The sequence below is a fragment of the Solea senegalensis genome, linkage group LG10, assembly GCF_019176455.1.
Source record: "Solea senegalensis isolate Sse05_10M linkage group LG10, IFAPA_SoseM_1, whole genome shotgun sequence".
NCBI classification, from domain to species: Eukaryota; Metazoa; Chordata; class Actinopteri; order Pleuronectiformes; family Soleidae; genus Solea; species Solea senegalensis.
In genome coordinates, this window is record NC_058030.1 from 9,597,843 (window position 1) to 9,615,425 (window position 17,583).

Consider the following 17,583-nt stretch of genomic DNA (forward strand, 5'->3'; position numbering starts at 1 on the left):
ATGAGGCCTGTTTGATTGTGGTAGTGTATCACAAACAATGGAAGTCAATGGTGGGAATAAAAATAACTCACTCAACAAGTCAACAAAAAGCTGTGTAGGCTACAAATGTTGTTTTTATTGTTACTTTAAATAATGTCTAAATAAAGGGACTAAAGACATGCTTGTGACGTGACTTCTTCCATTATCAAAAATATGGTGTTGGGTGATGTCTGCAGCAGAAATCTATCCAGGCAGGGAAGCGTGCATCACAGGGTGAGACTGTTGTGGAGTCCGTCGAGACTGACCTTTGAAATGAGTCTCACCCTCACCTCGGACGGTGTCGGTTGTCAAAAGGTGGGCAGTGATTGTTAACCAAACAAGGGTCACATTCAGAAGAAATAAAATATCATTTTTCAAATATAAAAACCGAAAGACCTGGATACATTTCTAGTTTTCTTTTACTACAGAAATTAAAAAGGGAAAAGACATAAAAGAACACTCAAAGGGGGGGAAACATCTATAATCAACTCCCTTTGGTAAAAACTGTAATAAATGGTCTTGCTTTTGTCTTTTTCATATACATACTAACTTTAGCCATGTATCACTAAAGTCCACAGTAACCTTGGAAAGTATTACTAGCACAACAACACAGATTTGTCATAAAAAGTCTGAGACTATATACAGTGTATTTACAATGTGAATGGCATGTGGACAGTCCTCCTACAATGAGACGTGTGTGTGTGTGTGTGTGTGTGTGTGTGTGTCTGTGTGTGTTTGTCCGTGTGTGTTTGTACAAGCTGGTGTGTTGGCAGAAGGGCGTTTTTAAAAGGGTTGGACTTCCAGGGCGGCGAGGATCATTTGTGTTATTAGAACTATATATAATATATATACACAACACATACACTGGAATACATGTCAGTATCTGACATTCACAAGCTGTACAATTTTACAGTCCGAGACCAAACAGTGTTGTGAGGCTACTTTTTTCATTTCTTTTTTTTTTTTTTTACATCAGATGCAACAGTGCATTTTGATGTTAACCTGACAATATTGTTTGGGGCTCAGGCACAGTTTCTAATAATGCTGCCATGTGTTTTCAGAAAAGGAAATGTAACCTCCTCCTTCCCTCTAGTGATAGGTACATATTTGTGATTTGGCCATAACACAGGAATGTCTGAACCAGACTTGTTTTGAGCTCCCTCCAACTGTTCAATCTGGGGAACCAAACTATTTAAAACGACTTTTCCCTATTCCTAATAAGTGCACTTGTCCACCATATTGTTTTTCGCTGATACTGTAGAATAACACTATCATAAAGAAATCCCTGTACGACTGATTGCTATGGAGTGCTTTCTCAGATGGCTTCAGACAAAAGGTTCAGTCAAAACGAAGCTCAGTTGTGATGAAGTACAAAAAAGCACCACTCTCGTCTCCCTCAGGCTCACTGTTTGTATTGATAAGCCCTGCAGTAAAGGCTTAAGGGAACTTTGTATGAGACGTGGCTCTGAGTGCTGGTAAGAGCTCATGTCTGTGACTGGAACATGACCATTCCCAAGTTTTGGCACCAAAGGCCCTGTGGAAAAAATGGGCCCAGCTAAAAACGCTGGTAAAATCAGTAATCCTGCCGCCCCAGGTTCAACGTAACACGGTAGCTAGCTTAATTGTGCTCCCATGTCTGCTTTAAAAACACATCAATAGGCCCTTGTCCCTACCTCTACTCCTGACCTGTTTGACGTCAGCCCAAAACACCCCCAGTCAGTCTCTCTCCAGTTTCTCCTCAGCTACGGTGACTTGCTTGGTGTTCCGTATTTGACACGGTACTTGTTGATGTTCACGAAGTGTACGATCTCGGGCTGGCGAGCGGTGGTGCAAGGTAGTAATCCTTCACGCCCTTCACCCATCAACCACTTGTTGGTCTCGGCGTTCATGTCGCGGGTGACATGCTCCTTGACCCACGTGTCCACCCAAGCCTGGAAGCGTTTGTGCAGCCGTGTGCTCACCCTCTCATGTGACTGAGGGGGAAAAAAGAGGAAGAAGTTCTTGATATAAAGCTGAATTGGTGAATACGTGTGTTAATACTGCTATTAACAGTCATGACTTAACTGTTTGCTAAATGACTTGCCTCAAGTTAAATTGAAAAAAACTAAATATTGAGCATCACTGATTGATGATTGTGCATTAGAGCTTCCCTCACGTCAACTCTCAAGTGATTTACAGTAACTGTAAACTTTTTAAACCAAATTTATCTCACATGAGCAGCCAAACTCTGTCTGTAAAGCTTTGTCTCTTGGCTGGTTCGCATGTATGATTTCTCTCAGTTCTGTACATTGATGAATCATTTCATCACTTTTTTGAAGTAGCTGTCGGCTGCAGAATAACAGAGTTTTTAATATGGTGATTGTTATTTAATGTTTTTAATGTGCTCGACAACATACCGTCACCTTGTTATTAGTCTGAAGTGAATCAGCAAAGTGATGGGAATTCACAGCCAACAGCAAAGCACTGAAATGTTAACTGTGACGTTCAAATAATGCATTTAACAATTAAATCAGGTTGTTGCATAATTCAGTTAGTAAGTTATGATAAACTTTTATTCTGGATGGTATTTTAATTAAAAAAAAAGTCAATGTCATGATCACAAAAGGTCAGAGTAAAAAGAGAGAGTACACAGAAACATGAATACACAACATGTAGTGAATACCTGGTGAGCTCTCAGCAGTGCAGTGCGTCTGTACATGTAATCCTCAGACTTGAAGACGTATACCATCTTGTAAGAGTTGAGCTTGAACATGCACTCCATTTTCTCTTTTTCCAGGGACTTCTTGCCGCCCTCGCACGCCTCCTTGTCCAGCTGCTCTCGGCCCTTCTGGTACTTTCTGATCCGTCTCAGATTCCTGATTATGAGCACAGAGATGGACGTAAAGAGAGTAAGTAATGAGATCCAGCAGGATTGTATCAGAACAAATCAATGAGAGTTAATTCAATCAAAAGGACTCGACTTTCATCGTTGAATGTCAGATGACAATAATGTAATCTAAAACGACACTAAGAAGATAAATCTTGAACATTACCTTCATTTGTTTTCAAATGATCCGATGTGACAACATACCTGGGAAGAAAAACTGGTTTCTGAGCAAGATGCTCCCTTAACTCAGGTGTGGTTGAATCTGGGTTTAAGTAGCGTTCGACATAATCCGACCAACGCTGCACACACAGAACGAGAAACAAAGGTCAAAGCTACAAAATATGAATATAGACGCTAATACAAACATCAGTGTGACAAGCTGAAATAGCGGATTCTTACACTTCTTCTGAACTGAGCATCAACCTACCAGGGAGAAGGGGTTTAAGTTCAACCAAAGGCTAAATGCTTTGGTTGTGAAATTCTGTAAGAGTAACTTGTGGAACGCCGGTTTAAAAAAAGGCTATGTTGCTTAGTTATCTATTCTTGGGTGGAGAAAAATAATTTACCTCTGCCTCCATGGGCTCGTCAGAGTTCTCCTCTTCCGTGTCCAGGAGCTCCACCATGAGATGCACTTGACCTCTGTTTCTCAAAAACATCACCTGAGAAAGTAACAAGGCGCTGATTCATTCACTTTATGAAGACCACAATGTCTTAAAGGCTGCAGTATTTTAGGCTAGAATTCATGATCTTTGAATAATAATGTAATTTCAACAAATCCTTCCTACCCTTTTTTAATTCTTGTCATCCTACACATTTTTTAAGCAAGGAAAGGAAATGTAAAAATATAAAAATAGAAAGAAAAAAACTTTAGCTACAGCACATGTCTGTCTGCCTACAGTCAGTTTTTGGCTACAGCTACAACTGTATTGAACCTAAAAAGATATCATATATAAACACATCAGTTCTAAGTGCATAACATTGGTAAGCAACTTATTAATGATTGCTAGTGTAATTATCAAGTGGAGTGCTCCACATTCTACTTCTACTAACATCTCCAGTTATCACGTAATATCATTCACATCGACAGTAGCAACCGTGTGTATTTATTTACCTTGAAGCAGTTTTCATCAGACATAAGCTGCTCGGCTTTCCGCTGGTAGATAGCCTCGGCAGAATTCCTCGAAGACTGAGTGGACATGGATCCTCCACTGGCCCCAGTAGAGTTCTCTGCCAGGAAGAGGTCCATTACTTGGACACAGATCTCATCGCTCACGATGTGTTGAAGCTGGGTGGAGAGAAGCGTTGGTGATTGATTGTCCAGCACTTAATATAACTCTAGGGGAACTGTTGCTAGGAGAACAAAAGAATTCTTACCTGTCGGACGATGCTTTGGATGAGCTTGTCCATCGTGAAAGCGATGTAAGCGTGGATGGTGAACATCTCCCTCAGCGAGTCCTCGTACTGAGAGGCCTCCATGTTTCCATCCAGCAGATTCCTAACCATCTCCAAGAAGGCCGAGTAGTAATCTTCCACCTCAATGTCCACTATAGGGATGAAATATTATCAAAATTCAGAAGGCAAAGTGGAGAGAGTGGTGACATTTTCAAAACCCATCACTGTATATTGCCGTCTAACCTAATTAAAAATGTTAACTTGTTCTGCTGCAGTCTCTTACTCATTTATAACAATCTAGGAAAAAAGAATGAGAATTATGCAAAAAAATGATAGGATGATGATAGGAATGGGCATGAAATGGGCATTCATCAGGACATAAACTGCACTCACTGGGCTCCTTCAGTCTCAGCTGGATGGCTGGATTGTCGTTCTTCTCCCTCTTGAGTCCAAGGACTTCCCTCTCCCAGTCGCGTTCTCTGACGTCCTCTTCGATCTGTCGCTCCGCCTGCCCGTACAGCTTCAGCAGTCGCGAGCACAGCGTCTGGTGCAGTCGCAGGAAGATGTACCAGTTGTTGTTGACGTAGAAGAGGTTGTAGGCGTCGTCGCAGCCGCGCAGCTTCTGTGCCGCCGTGTTGCTGAACAGCAACTTGGATTTAGAGGGGCTCCCACTGCTGGGGACGCCATTGTGCTTTTTGGATGCTCCTTCCTCCAGCTCCATCTCCTCTTCCTCCTCTTCCTCCTCTACGTCAGAAAGCTCACCACGCTGCGAGAACAGCATGTCGGGGATGAAGTGGAAGATGATTTGTTTGATTTTGAATTTTTCCTCCTTATGAATGCTTGTCTGCCGCTTGACATGGTGGATAATGAGTGCTGCAGCATCCTCCAGTATCTGACTGTCTTCGTAGGCCAGTGTGAGGTGGGGACCTGCGGGTGGGGTGGTGTTTTCCTCAGAAGCCTGCTCCTGGTGCTGCAGAGCAGTAGATAATTCAGTGTCAGCATTTTCAAAATAGAAAATTAAAAATTCAGCTGTCAATAACTGTTGCCTAAAGCTGATTTCATTACAAACAAACAATACATGTTGGTTGACTTTGTTTCATCGCTTACCTCATCATAGATGCTTTCTATTTCATTCAGTAAGGACTTGGATCGAAGCACTTTGGTGTCATTCTGTTTGAAGTGGATGCCTTGATGGTCAAGAGATTTGAGGTAATACTTCTCATTCTGCTCCCTCCATATCTTGTTGAAGCCCCGTTGCGCTTCCCGCCACTCTTCCTCCTTTGTCTTTAACCTGGATAGAACAAAGGTAAAAGTTCAGTATGACACACATTTTATATCACTGCAAAAATATGCAAACATTTGCTGCAACATGAGGCATTACAGGGAGGATTCTATAATAATATTAAAGGAGCGACTTCTTGTCAAATCTTTCTGCACTAATGGAGATTTTAGTCTATAAAAGCACACAGTTATTCTAGTAATTCTCTGGAGCTCTTTATATATCCACTACAAATACATCAAATTGCTTCTTCCTCTCTGGTGTGGACTGGCTGTAGTCCAGCAGGAGATAGTGTGCACACACATTTCCTGCATTATTAGTTTACAGTGGAGCTTGTAGGTCCTACAAGAAATCTCTCTGATTTGTAGTTTTTTTTTCCATTTAAGTCAAAATGTTTAGAAGTAACAAAAACATTTCATGATTTAATCAGACAAAATTATTCAGCCCTTGGTTAGGACAATCACCTCTTCAACACAATGGGGACAGAAACTGAAGGGTTTTTCTTCAGGCCATCGATGATGTCCGGTGCTTTGTCTCCATATATCCTCTGGACGGCCTTGCGGTGCACGACCTCCGAGGAGCCGCCCAGCGTGTTGTCCAAACGGAACTTGGCCTGCTCCTCAGCTGACATGCGAGACAATTTACGCTGTACGGTCTCCAATACTCTGATGGTGGACAAGTTGGTTTCCAGTACTACATCCAACTGGCGGGAGAAAAATACATATAATAGTTTAGTACGATTGTTTCTTTGAATGTCAAACCATTTTCTGTAAACATAAGTCTTGACTGACATCCTTTGGATAAATATATTCAAAAAAAAAAAAATCAAGAAAACATGAATGGCACACATATCTGGTACACATACAATCAAACTACGATTAACATTCAATAAACCGAAACATTAAATATTGCACAAATGCACATTATCTTCCAGGACAATGGTTTGCTATTCATCCTCCTGCTGCTGTGGTGACATCAACAGATAAGATTCCTGCTCACCTCAAAGCGTTCATCCTCACATCTGTAAATATGCTCCTCATACTGAGTTTTCTTTGAGCTGACAAAGGTGGAGTCCTCAGACCAGGAGGGGAAGGACACCCAGGTGTCATTTAAGACCTGAAGACAGCAGAAACAAACTGGAATGTTAACATGACAACAATGAGAATGAGATTATGACTGTGTACCTTAAATTAATGGGCATTCCATATCATGTTACATCTGCTGATTGTGTATTTTATCCATAGTGTTTCAAACAGAGGTACCACTCAGAACACAATTTTATATCATACCAATTTGAATGTTCGTATTTTAAGTTGTCAATAGTTAATAAACAGGTGAACAAATAAAGATAAATTAATTTGTAACACGATTTAGAGCAAACACTTTGTCACATTTTTAAATGTTCAGTGTGTCAAAATATTCGCCTCTCACCTCTTTACAAAGCGGAGTTCTCCCAGTGCATTTGGGCTGCTGGTAGCTTTTGGGCAGAGCTCTGTAACTGGAGCCTAGTCTCTTACAGGAAGCATAATCAATCTCCATGGCGATGCCCTCAGTGGCCCGTTCCTTAGGATATGCCTCAATGTGGGACATTTCCCGATATCCCAGGAAATTCTTAAACCAGTTGAAGAGTTCGGGAAATTTACTGTAAAACAGAATAAAGTAAATGTAAGACATGTGACATAAAAAGCAAAAACAAACAAAAACCTCTTTATATCATAAGCTAAGAGGAAGAACTCACCCTAAAAAGGGCAGCACCAGCTGCACCAGTTCAGCCCTGGAGATTACCTCTTGATTAAAGATGACCAGACACCGCAGGAAGTTGTCGTAGGCCTCTGCACTTCGCAAGGCTTTGCGCACCTGTAACAGACAACATCAAGAAGTCAGTTTGACGGACTCATGATTTTGGAAACATCAAACTGGCAGTATTTTGTGTTTAAAAAATAAATGCTACTACTATATATTTACTTAACTAATTGAAGCTAACTTACTAAATGAACCAGTAAATCTTACATTCCGAAGTTGTGTGAAATCATTAGAGTGATGTGCATTGTTTATCTTTTAAGGTGGACTTTCGACAACATAAAACAGTATTTTAATTTAAGATGAAATTCACCTTCTCAAAGAACAGAGATTCTGTGCCAACTCCATGCTTGCCAACTTCTGCCATTGACGGATCTTTCAAATTCAGTAACTTGGACTTCTTCTGCGGCATTCCCAAAAACAGCAATAGAAGAACATAGGTCCAATTATTACACTTCACTTTAACAACGGCAGACGAACAGAAGGCAGCAGGATTTGACCATAGCTTAAGCAGTAAGTGAGACCTTAACAGGTGGTGTGGACCCTGGAGTTGGATGGCGTCGGATCTGGCAGCCGTTCTGATTGGGCCTCTGTTTGTTGTTGAGCTGCAGCTTTTTCGCAGTTCCACCGTGGTCGTTCCGTACAGACTCTACCTTCTCAGCTGTGGTCTTATTTAACAGCTGAGGAGAATTCACAACGCTCGTAAGACTGGGGTACATGAACATGGTGATATACATTCATACAGCAGCTGAACAAACGGTCTCATTTAAAAGTAAGTTACCACTGTATATAGGAGCATAATTGAGCTATTATGGAGCTGATATTAGTGAGGACATTTCAAGTAGTACACATATCACGACGACTCTTACCACTGAACTGTTGGCGTCAGGCAGAAATTGTCCAAATTCGGACAGCAGGTCCTCTTGATTTTTGAAGAGCCTGGCCACCTGAGCATACACCTCCTGCTCCGTCAGAGCCGGTGTGTAGTTCCCTCCTGCCTCCTTAGCATTACGCTGCTCTTTCTGTAGTGGATGAGCAAAAGATTACTGTAATGTGAATGATATACGTGGTTACAGAGCCCTAACCCTAGCTTCCAAACTGCCCTTCCAGATTGTGCTTAACTGAAAGTGCAACATTTTATTTAAAATAACGAAAAACTACTTTTTATGGTGCGAGAGTTATGTTCCACATGGGACTTTTCTGTTCGGGCCACTGACCTGGTAGGTGTGGAGTATCTCCAGGAAGGCTTTGTAAATGTCAGGCTGGCCCTGGAAGCGATTCTTGATTTTGTTGACGTAGTTGATAGCGTGGTTGAACTCCACAGGCTGGTTGTTCTGCATGGGTGGTCCAGTGGGGGTCCCACTGAGAGGGGGGTGGAGCTGCATGGGTGGGGAGCGGGGAGAGGTGTGCCCAGGTATGGACGGACTGCTCTGGATGCTCGGTGTCAAGGCCTGGGGCTGGAGAGGCTAGAGCAAAGAAATTTGGGTCTATTAAATCAGATGCTGTACCATAAATTAAGTTTTTTTTTTAAACTTGAACCAGCTCCACCATTACACTTTTGAGAGCAGAATAATAGTTTTTTTTCCAAATTGGCTGGTGTTCAGTCACTCCACACTCTTTCATTTAGTACTTACTTTGGTCATTTTGGCAGGGGTAGGCTGTGTTAAAAGAGGGGAAGCAGTGGTGGTTGGTGCAGATGGGAGCTGCGGTTGGTGTTGGGTAGCTGCTCCTGTTAAGGGGATGTTCTGCACTGAAATGCCATGAGGAGTGATATGGTGAATCTGACCGGGTGTTGTCACATTGACCAAATCATTGGTCTGGACCTCAATCTTGTAGCCTGGTGGCAGGAAAGTGTTGAAGCCCATGATGAGGTCAGGATGACCTTTGAACAACTGTGACACACGGTTGATGACCCCTGGAGTGTCAATACTGGAAACAGACAAACAGAATTTAAATCTACTTCAGCTGTTAAACATGAGGTGTGACTGAGGGAATTCAGATCTCACAATGCTGTGAGGTGTGAAAAATTTCACCCTACAGCTTCTGGGAAAAATATTTTTACAAGTGGCAGACTAGTCCAATTAATTCTGCTTAGAGAACACTTTATCTTGCAAATTAAATAATACAAGAATAAATGGGATTTGTGGGTTAATGTATACAAAATATTAGTTTCCACAGTTTTCTATAAGCCAATGACATGCTAATTACATTAGTACTGGATTGTGCAAATTAGAGGCACCATGACACTGACTTTCAGAACAGAACAGTCAGAACTCATGGGGTGAAATATAAAAGAACCTTTTGATTTATAACCCAGTGTTTCACAGAATATACTTTTGAATTTAAAAGGCATCCTCACCTTTGAGACTTGAACTCTTTCATTATATCCAAGAAGTCATTGTAGACCTGAGGCTGGTTGCCAAACTGCAATTTTACTTGGTCCAAGTAAGACAAAGCATCTTCCACCTTTAGAGGAGAAACAAGTCAAGTCAACTTCATGTGTATCACGGCATTCTTCTGTTATATTCATGACAGACACTGGAAGCTGTTTTATTTTAATCAGCAAGTACACTAGACTTTCTTAGAAAAACATTGGAAGCACCAAAGAAAACTTTCCGATGCTCCAGATAAATAAAACCTTATTTACAGAGGATTGCACTTTCAAAAAGACAGTTAAAACATGGAATGCCGTTGGAAAGATTACTTTTCTTTTGAAAGAACTGACAGACAAGAGGGGAATAGTGGATTAGTGGAGTAAGCGGTGTCGATTTTCACATGAACAAATAAATAAACTATGAATTTGTGTCTTGAAGCTATGGAAGTTTCTGTTTATGTAATTAATTATGTAATCTCCTTTTCAGACAAAAGATCCACGCTGCAGGTTTAAAATTTGCCTCACAAGCTACTTAATAGACTGATGCTTCTCTACAAGCCCTACTGAGCTATATTCACTGCTACAGAAAACTGAAGATATGTGGGGAAAAAATGTTTTTATACTACGAGTGAACAGACAACTTGAATGTAATGTGTGCTCAAAGTAAAACCAATCAACCCACAACATATTTAATGTGCTAAAAATACTCAAATAACACAAAAACCTCTTACTCTCTATAACTTATTTAGCCTGTAAAATCATCTGACATTTTCAGGTGCCAGCTGCAACAGCCTGTCAAAATAAAAGTGACAAACTAACCTTGAGCCTTTGAAACTGCTGCTGACCCTGTGCAGAGGCCTGAGGAGCAGCTGTATGACTGTGTCCTGACATCACTGAGGGCCCGTGAGATTGGACTGCTGGGTTGTGATGATGGGACCCACCATGGACGGCTGGGCTCGGGGTGTGCCCATGTCCACCACTGTTCTGGGACACAGTGGGAACCTGGGAAAGCAGATTAACTTATTAACTTTTGAAAAGTATGGAAAATGGTAGCTGGATAAGGGCTGCGCTTGCAGTGATGCGTTTTAGAATAATTAGCAAATATACCAATATGTGATGGAAAAACCTGGGAAACATCAAAGAAACCTTTTAGACGCTCTTAACATTCAGATAACTGATATGTGTAATGATGGAAAATGAACAAAGTATCCATAGCATACAAACAAAAAAAACACACTTGCTAACAATTATACCTGGTATCCCTGTGGGACGGAGTACTGAACGCCTGCCGTGGGCTGCATGTTGTCTGGCACAGCCTCATACACAGCTGGAGCCGGAGCAGGGGCTAGAACGCGATGCTGGAAAGCCTCCACGTTACCAGTGAGGCGCCGCTGCTGAGATGCAAAAACCGTTTCCTGATCCTCCAGTCGCCGCTTCATTATGAACACATACTCACGAGAACTGAGAGCCCTGGGAAAATAGAGAACAACATGTAGACCCCAATTTCACATCTCTGTAAAATTCACTGAAATCAGCTTTTTCATCTCATTCAGTAATTTATTGTGCAATATTTGGCAACATTTTTTCAGCTGTGAATTAATGAATAGACACAGTTCCAGCCAGCCACTTGGCTAAGGCACAAAGCTATTACACCGTCTGTGGCCATAGATTTAATGAAACATCCAATGCTTTTAACAGTGCAAATAGGGGCCAATTGTTTTACTTGGGAATGTCAGCAAAACATACACTCAAGTATTTAAGATTAATTAATAGACAATAAATATAATATAATTTGAGCTGTTAATGTGAGAAAAACCCTACACTCTGCCACAAAATAGGATTTAAACTAATAGCTATAAAAATTAAACATAAATAAAAATATTCTGAAGGATAGCTTTAAATACATAAACAGCAATGCACCATAAATCTCTTCATTGTGATGCAGGTGCACTTTAGATGCTTCCGGCACATAGTGTTGTTGCTCAGAAAACAGCTTTAGACACTGTACATGTGCAAAAACAAAAAACTAATTCCAGGCTCATGTCAAATCATTGCCTGTTTAATGTCTATAAAGAACATTGTACTGATCAGAGTTACCAGGTCTGACCTTATTTCAGTTGATAATCCCTACGTTTTTGTTAAGTTTTGATACAACTTCAAACACAGTAGAGCTGTCCCTGGTACAAGAAAAACTGCATCAATAATTCTCTAATAATTCTAATGTTTCAAAACCTACTTTCCAGAAGGGACCAATTCTATTCTAATTCTATTGCAACTTTCACACATCTGTCCTTTATTACTAACATTTTTAGAGGAGTGAATTTTGCCAGCAGCATTTCGATTAGTGCTTGATTATGCAGATGTCATTTACAAGCATCTGCACAGTCCTTTAAGCCTCTCAATGCACTCTGGTGGCAGTGTTATGGCCCTTCATTGTGTCCTCTCCTCTCTCTATAAAACTATTCTAAATAAACGACCAGTTAATTGGTCATAGAAACTTTCACTACCACGCTTGCCCAAAAACACCTTGCTTTGGACGTTAGAGTTGTACCTTTTAAGTCGCACAAGTTAGGCAACACCCTCGAGGTAGACACATTTTATCCACTGAACAGTTTTTATATCAACTTCCTGAAATGAATGCTCATACTTCTCATAGTGGGTCTATAAACAATTTGGTGCAAGAACGTAAACTTTGCGCTCGTCGCATTTTATTGTACACACTGTGAACGGAAGCCCCGCTCGCAGCTTGTTCCCCAAGTTAAATAAAGATCACCCTGCTAACACAGGATTGTTAGAAGCAAAAATAAGCTGTCACGCAGGAGTGGAGCTCTAAATGTTCAAACGTAGCGAGCAAGATGTTCAAACTCGCGGTGTCTGTAGCCAATCACACACAGACAGTGTACGTCAGCAGCGTTGCAGCGAACAGGTGCTGCGGGAACGTGCAGAACGCCTCTCTACCATTCACAACTTAAGCAGCAACAGCTCCTCGTCTTGACGAGTGTGTTTTTTTTGAGAAAAATAAACGGTGGTGAAACATCGACAGAGGTGAAAACGTCAAGTTTCAAAACCCCGACGACGGAAAGAAATAATGACTGTAAAACTCGAAGTTTACTTGGTCAACGACTGGTTCTCGGGTAGCAGAGCTGCTCACAGACACAGTCGGCCCCTTCGCGGCCACTTGTTTACAGATATAGTATAGCCCCTTTACTCTGTTGGTGTAGCGTTTCAGGCACGAGCAGGCAAAACACGGCTGTGGTTGCTACATGCTAACAATCGTTAGCCGACCATCCACCCCCTTTTACGGCCTAGCAACACAAGCACCGACCTCGAGTTACAGAACGACGCTTCCCTTCAACGCCCGCCATTTAGACTGTGGCACGCGAGTCCAGCTAAAACGCTCCGTTTCACGCAGGTAAGCGCTGAAAAGTGGCGCACTGCTCACCCGGACGCATTTCATACTGTCCGCTTTATAACTTTACTTGGAACTTGTTTTACCGACAGCGTTTACGAGCTGCCAACTAGCTGCCACTGGCTAATGTAAACAACATGGGCAGTCCGACCAACCGAGCACCGTTTGGGGCTAACAGGGAAGCACATGCAGCTAAGCATTTGCGGCGCGAGTCGCTGCTGTTCAAACATCTGTAGCAAGAAATAACCACCGGGTTATTTGTACACTTGTGTCCGGTTCCGCATAACAAATGAAGGGGAGAAACGTCGACCTCCCGTGTGGTGTACTCAAAACGTATTCTAAAGGTATGTAGGCAGCTAGCTGTGTTAGCTTACTGAATGAATACAGCTGAACTCACCCCCTCTCCGTAAACAGCGACCCGAAGTTCGCCGATGATGCTCTGATGATACGTTTCTGATGGGTTCTCCGCAATGCCTTAAGGTAGAAGATATGGTAGTGATAAGCAAACTTATCAGTGATTTAAGTAAACAATTCTGGTTGTGGGTTGCAAAGTAAAAAATCTCCCCGAGAGAGGAAAACAATCTCCGCTCGGTTAGCGATGGGTGGGGGCGTGGTTTCTCGCATTACTCCGCCCTCTCTTAGCCGCTATTGGTCGGTTTGTCCAAGGGGTCCGCTTCGGGGCGGGGCGGACGCGCCAGATTGTACGATTCAGCTGTCAATTACGGATAATACGGTTCAGTCACCAAGCACGCCCATTTTAAGTTGAAGCGCGACATCAGTGACTACAACAGTTCAGTGTGTACGGAATCGGTGGCGTACTGATGTCGATATTTTAAAACTACACCTTTTTATCAGTAATGCAAATAATTCAAAAGTCCACTGACAACAGAGTTTAATGTGACATTTTAGATGCCATATCATCTCTCCATCGATGTCTCTTTTAGTGTTATAAGTCAAAGCAAATCAAGGTTATAACGGGGGACTTACATAGGTTTATTTAATCGAAGGGTGATTTCATTAATCAGTAGATTAATTATATATTATTATTATATTATCCAGTAACATGCCATTTAGTTGGACAATTATTAAAATAGCAGAATCTTTTGAATCACTCGTCAGTGGACACAGATGTATTGTGTGTTATATTTATAGTTTAGTTAATTTAAGTATAGACATGTTTGCAGTGTTTTAGATGTTTAGTGAAACAGTGATCCAACAAAGTGAAAATATGACTGACATTCTGAAAAACTGTCTCAAATATGTTCACAATTCAGAAACTTAATTTTTTTTTCTTTCAGTGTTTATCTGCCGAGCTAATGTTACTGGCAACACATACTAAATAGAAGACACCATAAGTGCATCTCAGAACTTAAAGGGATCTGCAAAAAGATTGGTTTTCTTTAGTGTAATTAAGGATTAAGGACAAATAGTTTTCATTGTTTTGGAATTATTTTTTATTAAAAAAATGTAAACATTGGTGTTTTCTCTGTGTGTATATGTATTTCACAATTCCATAATTAGTGAACAAGTACTTTGCAGCTGAAATATATTTCTTATATTAAAGTTGCATAAAGGAAACTGTATATCTGCAAAGCATTTACTGGTTGCATCTTCTTCAGTGTCATGATTTTTCTTTAACTTCCCTGTTTTATCGCCTGCACATTAAACTGAATTTCTCTGTGTTTTGAATGATTACATTTGCCAACAAAGTTATGTTTTCTGAGCCTTGTGTCTCTTGGCAGAAATACCCAGACACTAATTTCCATTAAATTCTGTGAGGGGGTGGATAATGACCCAAAAGATGAACCCACAACTTTTTTTTTAGAGTGAATCTGGTTAAAGGGGAAAATAAGGAATGGATTTACTGAGAGAAAACACTAGGCACACCTGAGATATAGGCTATAGGGCACAATCCTTGCCTTTTGCCTGTAGGTGACCCCCCAGTTTCTGAGAAAAAAAATCACATCATAATTTTTCTGCCCAGCTAGCATGTCAAACTAGAGGAAGATTATGTCTATTATAATTATTATTTTTAAACTTTTTTTTCTTTGAAGGTTGACGCCTTCAGGTGTTCAGGGGACCACAACATATGGGAAAACAGCCAAAAAAAGATTGTGAATTTTTATAAATTGATAGCACTGACAAAATGTGATTTCTGAATGTGTCATTTTTAAAAAAAAATGTATTAATGTAAAAATAACTTAGTAGGTAGGATTAGGGGTGGGAACCACACGGTACCTCATGATGCGATACACAGTCCATGATACAACAATTCTGTGATAACCAATATACTGCAAGACAATCATATAGTGATACATCACGATAATTGTGTAACTGAAGAAAACAAAACGTCGATGAAGAGTTAAAAGTGCAGATTTTATCTATCTATTCACAACATAGAGAACAATGTACAAGGAAAAAGTCATTTATCCAGCAAAGATGGTCAGCTGCAAACTGCCACAAGATAAGAAACGCAGAGCAATACAATTTTAAAATTGAAATAAACGATACAAAATCTCATAATATTACAAATTTATTCTCGAAAGATTTGTTTTTTTTTGTCTTTGTTGTTTGGCCCTGATACTCCGCCATACTTTCATACTTTGTAACTTTAAAATTTTTTGTCTCTCAATCAGTCACTTCCTGGAGTTTGGTAGCACGTGACTCTGCAGGAGGAGGAGGAGGAGGGGCTGCCTTTTAGCCCTCGTGTCCCTCCTCTTTGTGAACACTGCAGCCAATCATTGCACTCAGGCGTCTTTACAAATCCCCAAAAGGTGGAACTTCCAAAATAAACCCTCGCCCACGACAGGCGGAGCTGCTTCAACAGCTTCGGATTCCTGCTCCCGTTTTCCAGCACAGTTACACAGCGCACACAACGACACACGTTCAACATTAAACTAAACCTTTACACGAGACCACACCGAAACCAGCGCTTGACCAAAAAACACGCGCAACGTTAACGATTATTGTCTCTGTTGCATAACAAGTCGCTTATTTCCCCTGAGTTGTGTGCATAATCATGTAGACTCGTGCAGTAGTGGTGTGCACGGTCAGGAGGGTCGAGCTGAACCTGCCTCTCTGCACTCAGCGTCAGTCGACGTGTTTGCGTGTGTGTGTGAGCTGCGCTCAAACAAAAGGGTTTACGGGACAAAAAAACGCATCATCTGTCCACGCGTTGTAGAAGCGGGTGGACACGGGAAAGCCAGGCCTCCAGGTCATTTTTTTAGGACACGGGTTTAGTTCTCCTTTCTAAACAATGCCAAAGTCGAAGGGATAGGGAACTACACGGTGTCGCTGCGCAGGAACATCGGCACAGCAGAGCCGCGCCATTCTCATCCTCTGCGTTTCCCCAAAATAACGCAGCCAAACACACACACACACACACACACAGAGCGGCTCCATTTTCTTGCAGAGAGGACGAGGACTGGAGGAGCGCGCGCCACACAAATCGTATTCTTTGTTTACTTCAACAGCCGGGAGTAAAATGTCTAACATCCCTCACCACAACAACTCCCTCCCCCTGTCGATCCATTTGCAAACAAGCGTTACATGCTCGCACTCAAAAACAAACAACCCTGCAGACAAAACGCTTCCACTTTCAGACAACGGGATGCCTCCGATTATCCGCGCGCGCACAATGTTTACAAGCAGACACAACATCGCAGACGAAATTCACATTTTGCCACATCTACTAACACAATATGATTTGTAATCTGCAGTTCTGTTCTGCCGATTAAAAGCCCGCGATCGATTCATCTTTGCGCACAAAGGGCGCGAACGCCCGCAAAACATTTCACACCAATGGCGATAGGCATCTTTCACTGCTCATAGCAGCGATCCTGAAAATATAATTTAGTTTAAACAGCTGTTACATACCCAGGAAAAAGAGTCCTTACTCCGGATTCGTGTTTGTAACAAAATAGTTGGAGACGCCCCCCTCCACTGGCATTGGCGCACACTGCAGTCCACGTCATTTTCTTTTGAATATAACCCGGTAAAAGTGAGCCAGCGTCAACACCTCATAAAAAACTGTGCAGGACACACACTCTCAGGGAAAGGCCAAGAAAAAAGTCTGATATATATAATGATATATAACAAGGTGTTGGATGACAAAAGGTTGATTTTTGCACCTGAAGAAATTTGTACAATCAAATCAACACTTTACACAGGGCCAGCACAAGTCTGTATGGGGCCCTGAGCACAGGGGATCAGCAGTATTAAAAATAAATGTATTTAAAATACATATTTAAAATACCAAAATTAGATTTTTGTATTTGTATTTCATCACAGTGATACAAATGCCTTGATATTCGGTATCAAATACTTAAGTGTCATGTGTTTCTGTATTTTCAAAATACTGGATTTTATTTTGATACATTTTTAAGTCTGGTATTTGGTATTGTATTTGAAAATAGAGGATGCCCACAACCCTCATGTGGAGGATA

General features: G+C 41.3%; 1 protein-coding gene across 3 annotated transcripts; it reads right to left on the minus strand.

Moving 5' to 3' along the window:
* Positions 1-95: 95 nt before the first annotated feature.
* Positions 96-17,068, minus strand: sin3aa (SIN3 transcription regulator family member Aa). Of its 3 annotated transcripts, XM_044036038.1 has the most exons (22): positions 17,015-17,064; positions 13,536-13,612; positions 10,983-11,199; positions 10,549-10,731; positions 9,715-9,821; positions 8,990-9,284; positions 8,573-8,821; positions 8,225-8,377; positions 7,880-8,035; positions 7,669-7,758; positions 7,294-7,412; positions 6,987-7,197; positions 6,555-6,671; positions 6,020-6,258; positions 5,384-5,567; positions 4,670-5,246; positions 4,259-4,428; positions 3,996-4,169; positions 3,451-3,543; positions 3,089-3,183; positions 2,681-2,873; positions 96-1,991 (listed from the first exon to the last, which is right to left on the minus strand). In XM_044036038.1, the coding sequence occupies exons 3-22, from the start codon at positions 11,166-11,168 to the stop codon at positions 1,761-1,763; spliced, it is 3,822 nt and encodes a 1,273-aa protein (XP_043891973.1). In that variant the 5' UTR covers positions 11,169-11,199; positions 13,536-13,612; positions 17,015-17,064; the 3' UTR covers positions 96-1,760. The 3 variants fall into 3 exon arrangements, with proteins under 3 accessions (XP_043891973.1, XP_043891974.1, XP_043891975.1); XM_044036039.1 differs by lacking the exon at positions 13,536-13,612 and having other exon boundaries at positions 17,015-17,068; XM_044036040.1 differs by lacking the exon at positions 17,015-17,064 and having other exon boundaries at positions 7,669-7,755; positions 13,536-13,765.
* Positions 17,069-17,583: the final 515 nt, after the last annotated feature.